The sequence below is a fragment of the Strix uralensis genome, chromosome 3 (genome assembly GCF_047716275.1).
Source record: "Strix uralensis isolate ZFMK-TIS-50842 chromosome 3, bStrUra1, whole genome shotgun sequence".
NCBI classification, from domain to species: domain Eukaryota; kingdom Metazoa; phylum Chordata; class Aves; order Strigiformes; family Strigidae; genus Strix; species Strix uralensis.
In genome coordinates, this window is record NC_133974.1 from 85,527,160 (window position 1) to 85,545,643 (window position 18,484).

The 18,484-nt window shown below is 37.5% G+C and overlaps 1 protein-coding gene across 2 annotated transcripts in view; it reads right to left on the reverse strand.

Annotated features, from left to right (window-relative positions):
- The window catches only part of HEATR1 (HEAT repeat containing 1), a 39,441-nt gene that overhangs the window by 2,850 nt on the left and 18,107 nt on the right, over positions 1–18,484 (reverse strand). For both annotated transcript variants that reach the window (XM_074863198.1, XM_074863199.1), the window contains exons 20-41: positions 17,582–17,774; positions 16,878–17,050; positions 16,372–16,539; positions 15,271–15,513; positions 14,378–14,509; positions 13,857–13,963; positions 12,647–12,790; positions 11,768–11,886; positions 11,377–11,498; positions 9,796–9,924; positions 8,271–8,501; positions 7,444–7,570; positions 6,223–6,389; positions 5,564–5,610; positions 4,591–4,714; positions 3,589–3,729; positions 3,094–3,383; positions 2,196–2,346; positions 1,518–1,676; positions 656–790; positions 306–410; positions 44–212 (exon numbers count right to left, since the gene is read on the reverse strand). In XM_074863198.1, the coding sequence (XP_074719299.1) occupies positions 44–212; positions 306–410; positions 656–790; positions 1,518–1,676; positions 2,196–2,346; positions 3,094–3,383; positions 3,589–3,729; positions 4,591–4,714; positions 5,564–5,610; positions 6,223–6,389; positions 7,444–7,570; positions 8,271–8,501; positions 9,796–9,924; positions 11,377–11,498; positions 11,768–11,886; positions 12,647–12,790; positions 13,857–13,963; positions 14,378–14,509; positions 15,271–15,513; positions 16,372–16,539; positions 16,878–17,050; positions 17,582–17,774 (3,376 nt within the window). The remainder of the gene's footprint in view (positions 1–43; positions 213–305; positions 411–655; positions 791–1,517; positions 1,677–2,195; positions 2,347–3,093; positions 3,384–3,588; positions 3,730–4,590; positions 4,715–5,563; positions 5,611–6,222; positions 6,390–7,443; positions 7,571–8,270; positions 8,502–9,795; positions 9,925–11,376; positions 11,499–11,767; positions 11,887–12,646; positions 12,791–13,856; positions 13,964–14,377; positions 14,510–15,270; positions 15,514–16,371; positions 16,540–16,877; positions 17,051–17,581; positions 17,775–18,484) is intronic.

Sequence of the window (18,484 nt, forward strand, 5' to 3'; positions counted from 1 at the left end):
TAGCTGGCCAATGCCTCTCTGTAGTCAGTAACTGAAAACTTACCAGTCTTAGAAATGTTGACCTGATTCAGTGTCTCAGCAAATGGCTTCACTAGATGACCAGCAAACAGGGTAAAGAGACCCTTGAGCTTGTCTGCAATGCAGTCAGCTATTCGGTGGAATGTCAGCAATCTGTCTTTTAGGCTAGACTCTGTTTTGGACCAATCAAAGAGCTGAAAGTGAAAGGCAGATTAGCTCTTTCCTGTGTCTGTGCACTGGAAAATATGAATATGTTAATGCAGATGAATTATATTTAAGCTTCTTACCTTGAAGAAGAGGGGTCTGAAAGAAGCCTCGGAAAGTTTCATGACCATACTTATTAGACAATTAATAATACAAGCCTCTGTCTTACCAACTTCCTCTAAATCATCCTTGAAGAAATAGAAAACATAATTCCAGGTTTGAAATGTAAGAATTTGACCTTTCAAAGCATGTTTAGTTTTGTCTGTTTCAGACTAAATACCTAACCATGTTGTTTTCTAGCCCAAGAACAATTCCAGAATAGAATATTTGACACCCAGAATTTCAGAGCACATACGCAATGGAAACTACTAATATTTTTTTAAAACAACTGACAGAATTAGCATGTAGAGGTTCATCCCCCTAAACAAGCCACCTGGGCATGCTCTGTTCGGAAGTTCAGGGCTTTCATGAAAAATGCCGTCAGCTCAGCCTGATGGGAGATGAGGTGCTCCTTCTCCATACCAACAATGTGCTCCTTCAAAATGTCCATAAGGGGACCCAGGCAGTTCTGCCGAAACAAAAACAAAGCAATGCAAAGGCAACTGGAATACTGACAGTAACCGAGAAATGTAACAAGAGAATTGGATTTGTGTATTTCATACATTCACTCTTTAAAATACTGCTGATAAAATAAACTTTTTCCTGTACTTTTGGTGGGCTTAAGTTAGTAGGATTCCTGAAAAGATTTTGGTCTCCCCTCTCCAATACTGGAGATACCAGTTAAGTCTGAAAGGTTTGCACGTATGAGACAGGAACAAAGCCCAGATGAAAATTATGACTCAATTCATGTTCCAAGCAGAACATAAAAAAGGCCAGTCAAGGCCTTTATGAATGCTCTCAAGCATTCATCATCTAACATGCTGAGGACATGCTTCATTTCTCCCAGGTCTAACTTTCTTGCATCACCACTGCAGTATAAAAGAAGAGAGAATATAAAGACTGTGCTAGGTTTGGCTGTGATGGAGTAAATTTTCCTCATAGCAGCCCATATGGTGCCATGTTTTTGATATGTGACCAAAACAACACTGATAATACACCGGTGTTCTTGCTATTGCTGAACAGTGCTTGCAGTGTGTTAAGACTTCCTTTGTCTCTCTACTGTCCCAGCGAGTAGGCTGATGGTGGGCAAGAGGTTGGGAGGGGACACAGCTGGGACAGTTGAATCAAATTCTGCACTCCTTGGGTTTTTTTTCTTTCTTTCTTTTTAATTACAATGCAAAAGAAAAAATCCTTACCTTCCGGGTATTTGCCACTTCACTGTAACACTTTGTAACCGCAGGCAAGAGTATTCGAGAAGCAAGCCTTGTAGCTAGGATAGTTTTCAGTGATGTTATGCGTAAGCTTATCTGGGAAGAAGGACCAAACTCGACCATAATCTTTTCCAAGCGGAGAACCTGTCAGGAAATCCGACAAAAGTCAGGCATACTTAAAACAGCTCAAGAACTTACTTTACAGTAGTTGTCTGTTGCAAGTGTCAGACGGGAATTTTTCTGTTCACCACTTGGAGCACTTTAAGATGTCTGTGCACAGAGCTTCACTGTCTTCAGAAGACAAACACTGAAAAAGTGTGCATGTCAGTGGCAGAGGGTCATAATCACCCTAACTAGAGCTGTAACATACACAGAGTTGTTGAGAGCATGGATATTACAGAATGATCCTTCAGGATTCATCTCCCTTTCCAAAGAGACAAACTACAGCCTTATTAGAGGGAAGTGTAGGAGACGCTGTTGTGTTCTGTATCTTAGTTATCTGCATAAGAAGGTGAGTAGAAGAGTAATACATTATTACCTTCCACCTAGCTGGCACACACTCCTACGTCAAGTTTCAGAGAGAAGAAAGTAATCTCTAGCTGCTTCTAGTAAATGGGCAGATCCTGCTCCTCTTTACGTATCTGTAAGAGTCCGATGGCTCACCTGCAGCAAGCAGTCCAAAAGATAAGGACTAAGAAAGTGTGGTAATGTTTCTGCGACCTTCAGCAGAGCAGTGACGGCACTCAGCAAGTAAATCTCATTGGAGACCAGCTCCTTCTTATTTTTTAAAGTCTTCAGCAGTGCCGGCATCAGCCTGTGAATAACCAAGCATAAACAGAGAAAGGTGAAACCACTGACCACTGGGAGGCACGTTTCCAGTCACATAAATCCATCAGTTAAGTCTGCAGGGACAATTTTCACACGTGTATTTGAGAAAACTCAGTATTCTGGGCTCTTCTGCTGTATTTGATTTTTCAAAGCTAATGAAGTATATTATGTTTAAAATCACAGAATCATAGAATTGTTTGAGTCAGAAAGGATCTTTAAAGATCTAGTCCAACCCCCCTGCCATAGGCAGGGACATTTTTCGCTAGATCAGGTTGCTCAAAGCCCCATCTTTAGAAGATTTAGTAAGAAACTTATATATCTGTAATGAGATAAAATAGTCTTAAAAGCAACAAGTTAGATCTTGAATTCTTGAATAGGGAGAATAATGTAACATGCAGCACCAGTTCTCATGTTTTTAAGCGCCATCTGTTCTACAGTAAAAATACAAAATATGGTCTGACTTCTCTAAAGCCATAAAGATTGCCTCTCTGTTCACAGTAGCAGACTCCATAAGGAACTCTACTGATTATAAAACTCTTTACAGTTTCCCCACTAGCTTCTTAGTTCTATGACCAGGAAGTACGTTCAAGTGCTACGAATACCTTTATTCTTTGCTACACAAAACACACACAAGCAGACTGCCACCTGGCCTTCATCAGCATGCCTTCAGTAATGCATTTTAATGTAACTAATTCCTGCTGCAGTTGGTTCTGTTCAAAAGAACCAACAGTACCTTGGAAGCTGTGGTATTGCTTGGGCTTTCACTGTACAGGTGACCTCAGCTATACAGAGCAAAGCACTTCCCATCACATTCTTTTCCTCCTTCTCTGAAGAGATGAGATCAATGGCAGTTTTCAGAACAGGTACAAATGGCACCGGATTTTCTGTGCCAAAACCTTTACAGAGTAGCTTGAGGCTGAACAAAGCAGTCTGCCTGTTGATGGCTTGCTCCTCCTCTTCCTCCTTCCTTTTACACTGCACAATAGCAATGAGCTCAGGAACTAGCTCCAAGAGCTGCAGGATCTAAGAGGACAAGAGAACACACACATTAGACAGTTAGAAACTCAGAACGTGCAAAGTATCTGTGGGCAGGTAGCCTATGTCTCACTACTCAAGAGCTGCCTGCCAGACTTGGCACTGGTACTTGACTTTAGAGCAAACCAGTTCCACACTAATCTCTCTTCAGGTACTTCTGCTAAAGGAACCGAGTTTAACCACTTCATCTCACCTGGCTCTTCTGCCACTTTGTGCGCTGCTGCACCTTGTTGTTCAAAAGGTCCATTGCCTTACGTCTCACAGATGGCAGCTGATTCGTCATTAGTCCTCTAATGACAGGGATGAAGGTTTCTGTTGGCAATAAGGCATTGACCTACAAGAAAACACAAACAAAACAATACCATAAACGCTCTTCCATGCACTGTGACAGAGTAGCCTCCAAATAAGACAGGTAAACTCTCTTCAACTTCACATGTGGGTTTCAGGACCAAAGACAAGAGGACAGGCTAGCAATGCTGGATCTGAGGCAAGCAAAAGAACAAAGCAGGTTCCTGTCACAGTACTTACGTATGTTCACTGGCTGCTAACCAGCCATCATCCACTAGCTCCGAGGCTTCCTCAGCAATTCCTTGTCTACACCAGTGAGCTATCCCTCCTTACCCTAAAACACTTCTGGTAGTGCCCTGTGCATGTACATCATGAAAACTGGAATATGCTTCACAGGCAAAAAAAAAAAAAAAAAAATCCGAGCTGTGAAAGTATGTATGCTCCACAGCATGCAACAAGATAACCAGTCCAAATTCTATAAATACACTTCTGATCAGAGAAAGGTTAGAAAGAAAAGCATAAGGATTTTTTCCTCCATTTAAATTCCATGTAGAAGTGTACAACAGTTCCATTAGCATTAGTTAAATCATTTTATGAGTTAACAGTGAGAAATGCTGCCAAAAGCCATTCTTCTCCACCAGATAGATAGGGAAATGATTGCTTCCAGCCCGTAGAACACTAACTAGAGGAAATAAGCATTCCTGATTTTTTTTCTGGTTGTTTTGTCTAAGCTGTTAGCTGTAATTACTAAAGTTGGTAGATGAGTTTAAAGATTGATGCACCAGGTTGCAGACCATCCAATAAAGATCAGTACTAATCCAACAAGTAATCCTACAAAGGTTATAATCATATTAATAAGCAAAAGCAGAAATGTCCCACTGCTAACATGAGGGCTAATGAGACATACTTTATCCAGCATATCATAGGACTTGTTAAGTAGAACCCTCCAGAATTTGGCTGTTGGCTTGTCCACGTTTCCTTCCACTGAAGATGCCACAGTGTTTATATAATGAAGAACTTCTTCTAATAGCCTAGAGGGAAAGGAAGCATCTTATAGTAACAAGGACACTGAAGAAGTTGACTGTGTTACTGGAAGGCAGAAAATTTCACAAACAGCAACAATAAAAGAAAATGAAACACCTAAGAGAGAGACTAGCAGATCATCTACATATTAACAAAAAGCTATGGCAATAAGGACAATCATGCACACTACAGAAGTCTACCTGGTATCTCTAAATTAACATCTACATACAACAATAGTTATACTTAAGAACTCTACTTCAAAACAAAAACAATCTAGGAAGATATAGATGTTTAAAAAAGAGCATTTAAGGTACACAGCATTTAAAATAAATCATATGCCCTTTTTCACTTAGAACAAACATAAAAATTTAAGCCTCCACAAAATAAACCCTCAATTTTGCATCATTGGCTGTTATAACCCAGTGACTACAGCTGATCTGTGATTACCGGTAATTTTCTTACACTCATACAGGGGCACCTGTGAATAACGATTTTTTTCCTACAAATGAAGTGATATGGTTTGCTAAAAAACTGGAATTCTATTAGACACTCCATCATCAGTAGCATAATAGAATGGCCAAGTATGTAAATAAGCACTATCAGAAATACAGAAAGAGTGGATATTGGGTAGAGCAATCTTTCAGAAATAAACCACTCCACATTATATTAAAAAAAAGAAAAAAACCACAAAACAAAACCCAAATAACTTGTATATAATAAATACTGCTTGTTGCCAAGATCAACATTAAAAGTATCCTTGGGGAAAAAAATATTCTAATGGGACTACACTTAAAAAAGTATTCCCAGGTTGCAGTAAAAGCTAGAAATAGGAGGAGTGGAGCAGATTTAAAGCATACCTCTGTTCCAACTTCTGCAGCTCTTCTGTTTCTTCACATTCAACTATCTGGTTTAAAAAGGAAGAATGAAAACCTTAAGTGTGAAACTTACACTCCCTCATTAAGTTAATATCCTAGTATATGCAAATTTGAAATGTCCACTAACATGGTTCCCCGTATTTGCACTTCAGTCATCATTCTACAAGAAAATCTGAGAATCTTAGGCAATGCAGTCACAGCAGCAAACATGCTGGTGGATGATGTTCAGTTGAAAAACTAGGAACGACTTCCAGCTAGAGCTGTAGCCTATGATTTGTAACATTTATTTTGTCTTTTCAGTATTAATAGTATAAATCCCACACCAAACTTGGAGTTACACAGACTGTGAGTAAAATTCCAGACTCCATAAAGCCAGTGGGAATCCACTCGACCAGAATTTCACTTTGTTACTCATTCAATCACACAGCGTCTACCTGAAAAAGCCTTACTAAAAATTAATTCATATTACTGAGAGGTTTCAAAATTGTGTCAATAAAGATGCCAGTAAGATACACTAGAGAGTGCATTCTTTCATCCCCTTTGAATATAAAGCCATACTAAAAAGCAAATCAAACCTCATCTATTACAGTATGGCACAATTACTTAATGGGATCAGTGTAAAAGCAATCTGCCTTTATTACCTTTTTCACAAAACTCTGAGAGGATAAAAGCTGTGACATGAAGGAGACTGACAAGAATTTGAAGTGCCGAAGTTGTTTGTCTGAATGAGACTCCACATTAAAGAGTTGCCCATCCTGATTTTTTAGCTTTGTCTTGCACGTTCTTGACTTTTTTGGCCCAGGATCATCTGTTGAAAACATTCACAAAACAAATTTGCAGCCAAGAGAAAAAGACATTTGATTTCTGGTTACAGAAACAAAGCAAAATTACAGTCAGATGCCTACCAAGGACAATCATTCTGCAGTATCCAGTATCATGTCAAAGTTCCAAAAAATATGCTTTGAAATACCACAGGAGATAAATTTTTCATTTCAACAGCCTGAAAAGAAGTAGTGCCATTTCACTGCCATTCTATCTTATCACTTTTACGTGAAGAATCTTTTTCTTGGTGCTAAAGCTATGGTACACTGGCTACAAACATGAGAGACTTCTGAGGCAGAACCACATACACTGTGCATCACATATTTGGGAAAACTGCTTTCAGTGTCATTACCTGGTCCTTTCTGGCTGAGAAAATGTATTCAAACAACAAATACGGCAAGTCCTAACTTAAAAAGAAACAAACAACCCTCACCCACCTTCCCCAGTGCTCTTTGAAATAACAGACTGGACAAGTATTAAAACATATTTAATTATTGCTTCAACTACATTGTAGTAGAAAGAAATGAAACCTTAAAAAAAAAAAAAAAAAAACAGAAATGACTGGTAGTCTCTGTGATTTTGTCTGCTATGAATAATAGCTTTTTGTTTCAACTAAATGATTTACTGTGCCTTCTACATGAGGCCTACTGTTTGATTCTAAGCACTCAAATTAATCTATAATTAAATGGATTAAAAAAGTAATAGCATCTCTTATCCCTCAGTCTTCTGTCTAGAGGAGTAATAGAATCATAGAATAGTTTGGGTTGGAAAAGACCTTTAAAAGTCATCAATAAGCAGGGACATCTTCCACTAGACCAGGTTGCTCAGAGCCCCGTCCAGCCTGACCTTGAGTGTTTCCTGGGATGAGGCATCTACCACCTCTCTGGGCTACCTGTTCTACTGTTTTGCCACCCTTACTGTAAAAAATTTCTTCCTTCTATCTAGCCTAAGTCTACCCTCTCTTAGTTTAAAACCAGTACCCCTTGTCCTACTGCAATAGGAAGGTTTACATGCATTTGCTGGCTCTGTTTTGTGGTTACCTTCTTTGTTCTCTGGCAGCTCTGTCAAGTACTGAATTATTTTCATCATGCTCTGGAACTGAGAACGTACATTAAATTCGCAACAGATGGAAATCCAAAATTCAGTGTCTGCTTCCAGAACAGCATCCTGTTTATGGTTTAGAAATAAAAAAAAAAAAAAAAAAAAAATCAAGAATTAAAAAAAGTATTACTACTCATGATAAAAAGACTCAAAAACTCCTCAGTGAGTTTGTGAAAATGCTATGGTGAGCTCGATACTGCCAGGATTAACACTAAAGGTAACAGCAGCAAGCTCTTGCAGAGAACATAGTTCCGGAGGGAGCAGAAAGAGATTAAATTGCTACAGCAGAGACTGTATCTTCTCACCAATGTTCCTTTAATAACTCGTTTAGTCTTCCCCATAAGCTATGCTTTCACCCAATCCAAGGGCCTGCTTACACAAAAACATAATAGGGTTTTTATCTTGGTCTGTACAGGAAGACCAATATCATGTTTCACAAACACAGTTAAAGAAAAAAAAAAACAAACCAAACAACTTTAAAAAATACTGAAGCACTTCATAATTAGATTATCAGCTCTTCATGTCAAGGATTGCTGTACAATACGATCTGACTTACTGTTCAGGCTGCAGGACAAAACAATATTGTATCTGCAATACAAGTCATAGTCAACATCACCATCAGGTTCTGCTACAGCACAAGCTCAGAGCTCACTACTTATTTTAGCATACCGTAGGAGTTGCCCCTTCTTAAAGGCAAGAAAGACCATAAACAGAAAAGGGGAGATCAGCCTCTGGAGGAAAAAGTTGACCCCTCTAGTCTTCTAACCTTGTCAGTGCTTGATGTCGCAGTCACAGTTTTGGTCACATACTGCTCAAACAGCAGCACCAGGAGAACCCAGAGGAACTTGTCTCCTCCCACCGTAGTGATCAGCTGGGCCAGGATCGGCAGGCGTCGGTGCTCCGGCACATGGGGCAAGGCATCCACAAACACACGAATGATCTTGATCACCACCTCTTCCACGCTTCCCGAGGACTCTGACAAATCACTGTCTTCAGCCTATGTACAAACAGGTATGGCAGTTCCAACAGATTATCACAGACAGCTACAAGTTCTTTCTTGTAAATTCAGAAAATGAGAGAAAGCACTACATGCCTGATAACAGCATTACCAAAAGTAAAATCTCAAGGAAAATTTAAGTGCTCCAAAATAAAGTTTTCTTTCTTTTCTTTCTTTTCTTATTTTATTTGAAGCATCTTCCTTAAACACTGAAAATGAACTGTGTGAAGAAAGAAAAGAAACAAAAGAATGAAAAGTTACTTGGCATCAGCTAAAACAAGCAGAACATTTTCAAGGGAAAGCAATGCCACATCCTTCAGAAAACTTTGCCTGTAAGCCTGATAGTTAGGGTCTTGGATTCAAGGGCCTAGTAAAAATAATATGAGTAGGCTACATGATCTCAGGTAAACAACATTAGGTTCTCCCCACATGTAATAATTGTGTGTGCCATAAATAAATTGTCACAGAAACTTGTGATGGCTGCTATGAAAGGTTTTAAATAAAAAAATAAATTAAAAAAAAATAAAAGAGAGAGCAACCTGATTTCTCTAACAGATATGCAAGAGGATGCAAAATGTGTATACATACCATTAAAAAAATACACTGGGAACTCACCAGCCCACTGTTAGAAGAAGAATTTTTTCAGAATTCATTTTTGCATAAAAAATTTATATGCCATTTTTTATGTTTAAATCTATGAATGACTCTAGAATGAAGATTCGTTAGGTGCAAGTGAAATCTGACTCCAGAAAAAATGTCCCCTTTGAAAAACAACGCTGTATTTTTGTTTTGGTTTATAATTATTTATCTAAGATGTCCAGACAAACACAAAACCCACACAAGCTGGAAGAACAGAAGCATTTGTCAAATGTTTTACCTTTCCACTTCCTTCAGACCATGTCTACTACAGATATGACCATGCCATATTATTATAGTACTAATAAACACCTTCTTATTTCCAATGGTTCCTCTACTGAACTTGCCTGCTATTTTTATGATGAAGAACTTGAACTTAAAGTATGTTTCAAGTCCTGTTTAGGTACAGTTGTGATACTGTTTTGGCTAAACCATTTATAAAGTGCAGAAGCTCGTAAGATTAAAAAGGAGTAGTCTGATGAACTCAGAGTTGGTCAGACAAGGAGTCTGTTAATATATTTATTATATGTAATTTAATATCTATCTAAAAATAATCCTAGAATAGGCTACAAATTATTCTACCACGGTATTCTAAACGATTTCTCTACTTATATTGTTCACTTTTTTCTACTCCTTTCCATTAAGCAGACAAATTTACCTGTATAAGAGCTGGAATAACCATCTGCACTGTCTTATTAATTACTTGGAACGTGTAAGTATCATCCAGACGCAAGACATTTGCTCCCATGAAAGTAAAAATGGGCATGATGTTATGGAGAACCTTATCCTGGAAAAGACGAAAGATACGATTAGTTCATTTTCTGAACCATGCTGCTCTGCATATTATACCTTAAGACATTTCTCCTTCCCACAAATGTCACTAGATTCCTATAAAAGAGAATGAGAATCATTAGTATCTTCCAAAATCTCCACTAAACTGATTTTAAATGTATAGTGTCCCTTAAAGCTACTTACTATGTGATTGTTAAGAGCTCTGAATATTACTTAGAAACCAAGATACACCTCTAAGCAAGTAATTAAAGAGTGGAAATTGAGAGTTGAGTCTGATGAAATAACTTGTATTCGTCAACTCAGTGCCATGGTAGTATGACACGCAAAATCAGCTATGGGGAGATTTGCAGAAGCACAAATGTGAATGTGGCACAGATTCCAGTGATTTTCACACCCTTCCCACCCATCTTTTTTATATCTGTAAAACATCTGCAATATTTACCATCACACAGTGGAAACCAACCATGCTAATTTTAATTCTTGGCTTTTTGGGGAGCTAGAATGTAATCAGAGTAATTAAGAGGATTGGATCAGAGGTGTCACCCAGCTCAAAAGTTAGCATCCTAGATTTTGCCAGAACTTAGAGCAAGAAGTTATGGCCACATTTTTCATTCAGTTTTAGTGAACTAAAGGAGTGTTTTAGATTTAAAAAGAGAGCTGAGACTCATACGAAATATTTCCTTTTATTCTGACCTTATAAATCTTGTAAGAGCCAATATTAATGTAGAATGAAACCTCAGTTCTATAGCAGGTGATGGCAGCAAAGAAAAACAATCCCAAAAATAAAGCCAAATCCTCCACAAATTTGTCAAAAACATTCCAGTTTTGCCTTTTGGAAAGAACGCCATCTTTCCAAATTTGTGGAGGAAGTACTGAAAGATGCAAACGAAGTTTAATGTATCTGGATACATTTTGCTGCTTTTATGGTTTCAAAGCAAAAGAATCTTACTTAGAAGACTGAGTGTACAGTCAAATTTCAATCCATAGAAGAGGAGGCCTGTTTCTCGGTCGATTAAAAATCAGATCAACCTGATTTTATCAACTACAACTACATTTCTCAGTTTTGTACAAGATAGGAACTTGTAAGAATACATGTGCTACTGGGCTAGATGTTTTCTCTCTTGTATATAAAAAAGAAGGGGAAAGAAGAAACAATGCACAAGAACTCTGACCACAGCAGGAAGCTGAGGCAGGCTGTTAGAAAGCTTCTTCCATTTCTAATGTACTTCACTGCAAGTCATAAATGACTAGTGACCAAAGCAGCAAGACAGAGATTCGTTTTGAAATAAAATGGAATAGAAAGTCCTAAAAGAGCAAGGAACCTATAAAATTTTGCCTCTTGCTCCTTTCAGAAAGTTTCTCTTCATAGAACAGCTGTGTATGTTCTTCACTCTTCCCAGTATTTGGAACAGAAAGAGCTGACACATAAATTTCAGGTACTACTTACAGGAAACATGCCAGCAACAGCACCAAGGAGAAGCAGCGCATGGTGATGTGTCTGAGGCGTTTTAGATACCCTGATGCACTGAACTATCACTTCCACATTGAATTTTTCTTTGTCAAGGATATCTGCAAGTAAAAAAATATTCACTGATCAACACTTGAATGGTCAACCATGTAGGAATAAACAGTGCACTCAAGCACTGGTTTCAGTTTGCAGACCATACCTAAGGGGTCTACAAAAAATAATTAATAAGGCAAACTTGTATACCCTATAGAGGAATCTATTGCTCCTCAAGAATACTGCGTAGGCTCAGAAAAGAAAAAGAGTTAGAGGCCATTGTTTTAATGCTGTACTAGTGAGAGAAGTACCAAGAAATGGGTCTGGCAATTTTTACCTGCTGGGATCTTGCTACCATCGGAAGACAATTTCTGACAGATGCTTAGCAGGCAGCTGAGGATTAGCTGCTTTGTATATTCCATATTTTCTTCTTCTGATGCCATAGGTTCCAGACACCTACACATTCAGGAAAAAGTAAGAAATTGAAAAAGACAACAGAAAAATAAGTGACCAAACTGCATATTAAGATACAAATAAGAAACTGCAATCTTCACTCTACAGAAGTTCTAAATCCAGGCTTCTAAAAATCATTTGCCAAAAAGTGTCTCTTTTTTTGTTTTCAAATACATCAACTGGTCTAATAAAAGACATGTATCAAAGTGCTGTCAGGAGCATAAGATAATTACCTGAAATATGATTGCCAGTCTATGTAAAGGCAAGTAATAAGAAAAAATAAATACCCAATCTGTATGTAAACTTTCCTAAGCGCTTGGAGATAGTGTTGGCAGGAAAAGTGATAATTTTCTTAGGTTGCATGGGATGAAGGCTGTTCCACAAAGTTTTGGGAGGAATTTTAAAGCTTAGAGTATTATCATAATAGTTCTGCAAAAGACAGAAGTCCTGTCAATTGTGCCAGTTTTAGCACAGGTGTCATCGTTCTTAGTAATCCCAATCCCTCCACCTGAGAAACAAAGTCTTCACATAAGCAGGTAGAAGTCTTAAAAAGCCCATCACATTGTTTAAAGAGAAAAAAAATCATAACAACTTCCCATTCCCCTCATCTGATTTACCTAAAAGAAATGCAAGTAAAAAAGGCAAGGTAAGCTACAAAACATGGCAACAAAGCAGAGACAAAGTAGCCCATATTTTAATGCTTTACAGTGTCTGCTACAGAAGAGAATGCTCAAGGACTCATGTGCTATGAAGACATGATTACCGGCTCAGCAGGTTAAAAAGTGCAGGCACCAATGCCTGCGGATGTCTAAGTTTCTTCTTATGCTGCAGTAATTCCAGAATAAGCATAACCCTCTGCCAGCTGAAGTGGCTAGCTTCTGGTGCCAATTCTGCATCTTGGAGCTTTCTAAAAAGATAAGACAAACAATGAGGATATAAATTTGCAAAGAAAATAGTACCGTGTTTCACGGAACAAACACGCATGCTAAGTAAAAAAAGACAAATTTTCTTTCACATAGTAATATCCTTTACTGCTTCTCCTGGGAGAGGTGGCAATATGTGGGTTTTTAATTGAAGCAGGAACACATTTTAAACAGAAAATTCAGACCAAACTTGAAAAAAACAAGTAAGTACAGGATGCCTTGTGTGTATACAAAAATTCTACACAATGAAGCAGACTTCTGTGGGGGGAAAAAAAAAAAAATCTGTTACCAAATAACTGTCCACATGCTGATCTGCTTGCCATTCAGGAAACTTGCATCTCTGGAACCACTACTTGTTTAACTACTGACTATGCAGGCAATGGGGGTGTGTGCAAGCGTGTGTGTTTATAAACTGACACACACAGTTTACAGATGGATCAATCTAATGTGTGATGATTATTAAAAAAGGTCAAGTGAAGGAAAGTAAGAACTGCTATTCTATGTTAAACCAAGAAAATCAACTCAATATCCTGTTTCAACAATGGCTAACAGCCAATGCTTAAAGAATAAGTACAGTGGACAAAACAGCTCCTTCCTTATGAGAGTGAAGAGAAGACAGATGACAAAGAAACCAAAAGACTAATGATTATATTAATGTTTTAACTGAAAGAAAATACTGTTTTTCAGTCAACTAACAGGAACATTTTGATAAGCATCTGTAGGCTTCAGCCACGTGTATGTAATTTGTCCATACATCTTCAATACCTACAAAAATGAATCTTGTTCATCTGTGTCAAGCCAGATGCTATAAGAGCAAATGTCAACATTAAAACTACTGGATTTTTATTTTTTTAAATTTTGACTACAGTTCTGTCAGTTCTCAAGCAGCAAGAGTTGGTTTTCTCTTGCCAAAAGTAGCTCAGAGTTATTTTACTGTGCAAGGAAAAAGAAGAAATAGATGCTTATGCTTCCAATACAAACCATGCAATGTAGCAAAACAAGTGGCATTTTCAAACTGTACAGAAACTTTTGGGTTTCTAGTTATTTTACCTCTGTTGCTGCATTTTCTGCCTTCTAGTCTGCTGAACAGTGGCCAGACTTTTGGTTTTCTCAGGAGGCTCCAGTTCTCTGACCATCTGCTCAGCACCCACTGAAATCTGAAACAAAGAACAATAATGCAAGTACCAATGAGCAACATGTCATATCACACATCTATGTCACCTCCTTTTTTTTAAAACACATCCCTTTCATGCACATATGGTTATGAAATCCACATATTTAAGTCATATCCCAGAAAATGAAAATGAGTGCAGCAGAAAGAAGTGACTTCTTCTGAATTCATTCATATAGTATAGTAAATGACCGATGCATGGCTTTTAAAGAAACACCTTCTAAAAGCAGTCATTTAACAAACTTTTCATACCATTAACACACTTCTATTATGTGACAAATAGTTTCTGATTCCTTTCATGCTACGAATGATATAAACAATGAGTGTTACTGAATGTAGCAACACAGAACCACTGCAACAGGTTTTAACATATTTCTGTGTTCTGGAGTTTGCCACTTACCCCTTTAAACACACTGCTAACTGTCTGGGCACAAAGCGGGTTCTTACAGTTTAACAGTAAGTCAAACAATACTTTTAATAGCTGCTGTTGTACCATCCCATCTGACACAGCTGCGAAGAATGGTTTAGTAATCTATACAAGGGAAAAAAGAAAGGATGCAGAGAGGTTTACTGTAAGAGGGTAACAAAATCATGAGCTATGGAACTTAAGTATGTTAGATTATGTATGACACAGCCAATTCCACATACATGTCAGTACGAACATATCTCAAAAAACTTGCACATTAATTATGTATTGTACAGATCCAGGAATCCTTAGATGCAAAGCACATACTTCTGATATCCATCAGACATACCGATTCCTGAAACTTTTCACACAGCTTGCCTGGTAGGGGGAACAAACTTGCTGTTGCCAGCCTTTGGTAAGTATACGCTAATATCTGGCTAATAGAAGGCCTGAATTTGTAGCCTCCTTCAAATGAGACTATTTCTCACCTCCTGTGTTTTCATAACAGTTTTTTCTCAGAAGAAAAACATATAGTAAAGCTCCTGCCTGACTGACAAAAACTAAGGACAGTGGAACAGTAGTACCCGCAGGCAGTGATACAGGTATGCATCTGCATGCAAATACAATGATATTTCTATTTGGTAATTGTCAAAATCCAAAAAAAAAAAAAAGGCAAGCAGCAGTTTCTCCTTCTGGTAAGTTTAAGAGATAAAGTTTTGCAGCCTATTTAGATGTTTCAAAGATGCTATGGAGACCTTGAAAACTTGTACTAAAAGACAGGTCAAAAGCTATGGACTCCTTAAGACAGAAAGAGACCTTGTGAATCCAATCATAAACACTGCTATTTGCTTTAAGCATAAAATTAAAGATCTTTCATAAAACCATACCTGCCCAAGTGCTGTGATCTGAAATGGTGGAATTTCTTCATAGATTTTCTTAGCAGCATGCAGACTTTTGATAAATAAATCCAGACTCTGCTGATTCTTGCACAAGAGGGTTGCTGAGTATTCATTAAACTTTCCAAGAATGAGATGCAGGAGAACAACTTCATCTTTCAACATTGCCTTGGGTTTCTTAAAGACCTTCTCTAGCAACCGGTCTAGTGCAGGCAACAGGTGAGAAAGAACCATCTGCAAACAGAGGGAATTCATAACAGAAGTTATTTCCATTCTCATTTTAACAAATTTCCAATAGCACAGCTGCATTTTACTGCAAATCCCCTCTCTGGTAACACACTCTATACAGTATTTTATGCAACAGCTATTCAAGAGGAAAAATATAGGACTTATTATGAGATTACCATGAGTACATGCTCATCTTCTACTTTGCTATTCTCCTTTGAAGAGTAGTATTTTGTATTTTTAAAATACAGAAATAAGGCAATTTTTTTCACCCATTTATGACTGTCTCCTACAAAACCCAAATGTGAGGCAAGAATGTTCATACTCTATGCAGTTCACAATCCTTACAAGATACATACAACTGAACAGAGCATAAAAATTAATAATTTCATTCATTTTTTGAACATTGAACTCATGTATTTTCCAGCACTTAGACTTCTGAATATACTAGATAAGAGGAGCTTAATACATACAAATTCTGTGATTCTGTGAAATAAAATTGATAGTACTACCTACTATGTTACAATTCCGTACAGAAAACTCTATATTCACTGGTATCTAACCAAGGTAATAATTTTTTTCTGGAAGAATCTTCTTCTGAAATAGTCTTTCTCAGTATCAAGGGAGTTTCCTTAAGAATGCCAGTGCAAAACTCTGCAACCCGTACATTCCTGGATGAAGCATGCGAGTATTTTATGTTTCATTAAATCATACTTTGCAGCACTACTGCATATTATCAGAAGTGTCAACTTAATGCCTAATAGTCTAATACATTATGAAGTTATTTAACAGCATTATTACTAAACGAAACTTGATTTCAGCAATCAAGTGCAGAACCCATAAAACAACTAGAAAGGCAACACTTACCTCACCATGGACTTCATGAAGAATTTTCATTAAATTTCTTGCAATATATGATGGGAAAATAGGGTTCTGTACACCATCAAGTATGCTTTCCAAAGCTTCCAACAATTTTTTCTTCTGGGATTTCTGTTTTGGTTGGGCCTCAAGCTCCTCAAAGAGAGTTTCCATAATCTAGATCATTAACAAAGTGAAAATTAAGTTATTTCCCTGCGATGAAAATGCCTTAAAATAATGCTTATCCAATGCTTTTGTAATAATGCAATCTAGATACAAACAGGATTTTTCATCTGTAAATAAGTCACAAGTTAATACCTCTTATTTGACTGATGTTCTCAATTCTCTGTAGATAAATCACTTTTTTTTTTAATAGTCCTTTAAAAAAACCCCAGTCTACTATAGCATACAAAGACAATGAACTTTCCCAGTTAACTTGATTTCTTTTAGAAAAGACGGGAGCTCACAGCAGCAGACAAAAATTGTATTAAAGTATACCTTAATAACAAAAATACCTGTGTTATGTATGTAGGGTCAGATATGATCTCTTCTGTCTTTTGCTCCAAATGCTGAAGAACAGGATGAAATAGAGACTCCTTTATCCCTCTCAAGGAATGGAGGCACTTGAGAGCTGCCCTTCGAACTTCACTCACAGGACTACCCAAGTTAATTAGCAAAGATATTACCACTGCAAAAAGAGTGAGGGAAGAAAGGAGGAAAAAATACCAGAATAAAATGAGTGGTCAGAATTTCACTGTATCTGTCCCTGAAGAGGCATCGGCATTAATTTTTAATTCCAGTCACCTCTTTTCACTGTAAACCTCTAGACTACACAAAACCAACATGAATCTCAGATCCATGGCTCTCAACTTCTTCATCACAGTCCTTATATTCATATTTAAGCTCAGAGACTTTATATATTGCTACTGACTGCCACATCCTTATACTGCACAGAAAGTAAAGTGCTGTAACTGACTTCTTCAGCATAGTTTTCACTCTTAAGTGTTAAAGAAACACAAAGTGGTTTCACCTACTTCCAAGCTTGGGCTAGTAACTGCAGCAGTGAATCAGCAAGAAACAGAGCTGTCTCAGCCTACTGCAGCTGGACACAAATAGCTATAGATACTCTTCAGGGTATATAATATAGTAAAATTATACAAAATTTAAAAAATACTGTGATTAAGTCTTAAGATGAGAGATAGATACTGTTTTACTTTACCTGGAGACGATGGCGATAGCAGCTGTTTCTTTTTTTGGCATGTCTGTGATTCAAGCAGTGCATAGCCAATATATAGAGCTTGAGTCTGTAGCATTGCACTGACTTCATAGTTCAGATGATTTGAAAGGTTATAACTGTAAGTCCATAAAATTGAAAGGAATTTGAAGAAAGCCTCTGAATCTTTTAGATGTACCTTAACACAAAAAAAAAAAAAAAAAAAAGAAAAGCACTTGTTTAATAACTTTATTTGGCAAACTACTACTCACAACATCTGATAAACCACCCAAATCAAAAGAGTAGACAGGAAGAGAACTAAAGAGTCAGAAACAGTCTCTTTTGGGAAGAAAAAGAGTAGATCTTTTGGGTAAACAGCAGTTGCCTGTGTATACAACTCCATGTGTCGCTTAACATCTGGCTTTAGTTTAACAGATAACTTGTAGTCTATAGGTATGTAAATACAAGGGATTTTTTTAAAAATCCTAACAGAGTGAAAACACATCCATATGAACATTTGTATAGTATGTCAACTGCGCCAAGAAAATTGTTATATGCAAAACAAAGAACTTCTATTTCCTGTTTTGTGCAGCAGTAATCTTAAAAGTGTTTTAAGTAATCCCTGACTTTTTCATCAGTTGTACAAAGTGATTTTCAGAAATCTATAAACCAGTGTCTCAGAAGAGCTGGGCATCCAATTTCCTTGTACAGCACAACTTTCTGCGCTGCATATTCACACTAAACTTTATTCTTAAGAGATTGTCCTGGATTGGCTGTATAGGCTTTATACTAATAGAGCATGGACCAAGAGTAACAAACTCTCAATCGTAAATGTATCACTGACCATTGCGGACACAGGTCAGAGCGCCTTCTTCCCCGCCAATAGTAATAGCTGCTCCAAGAAGATTC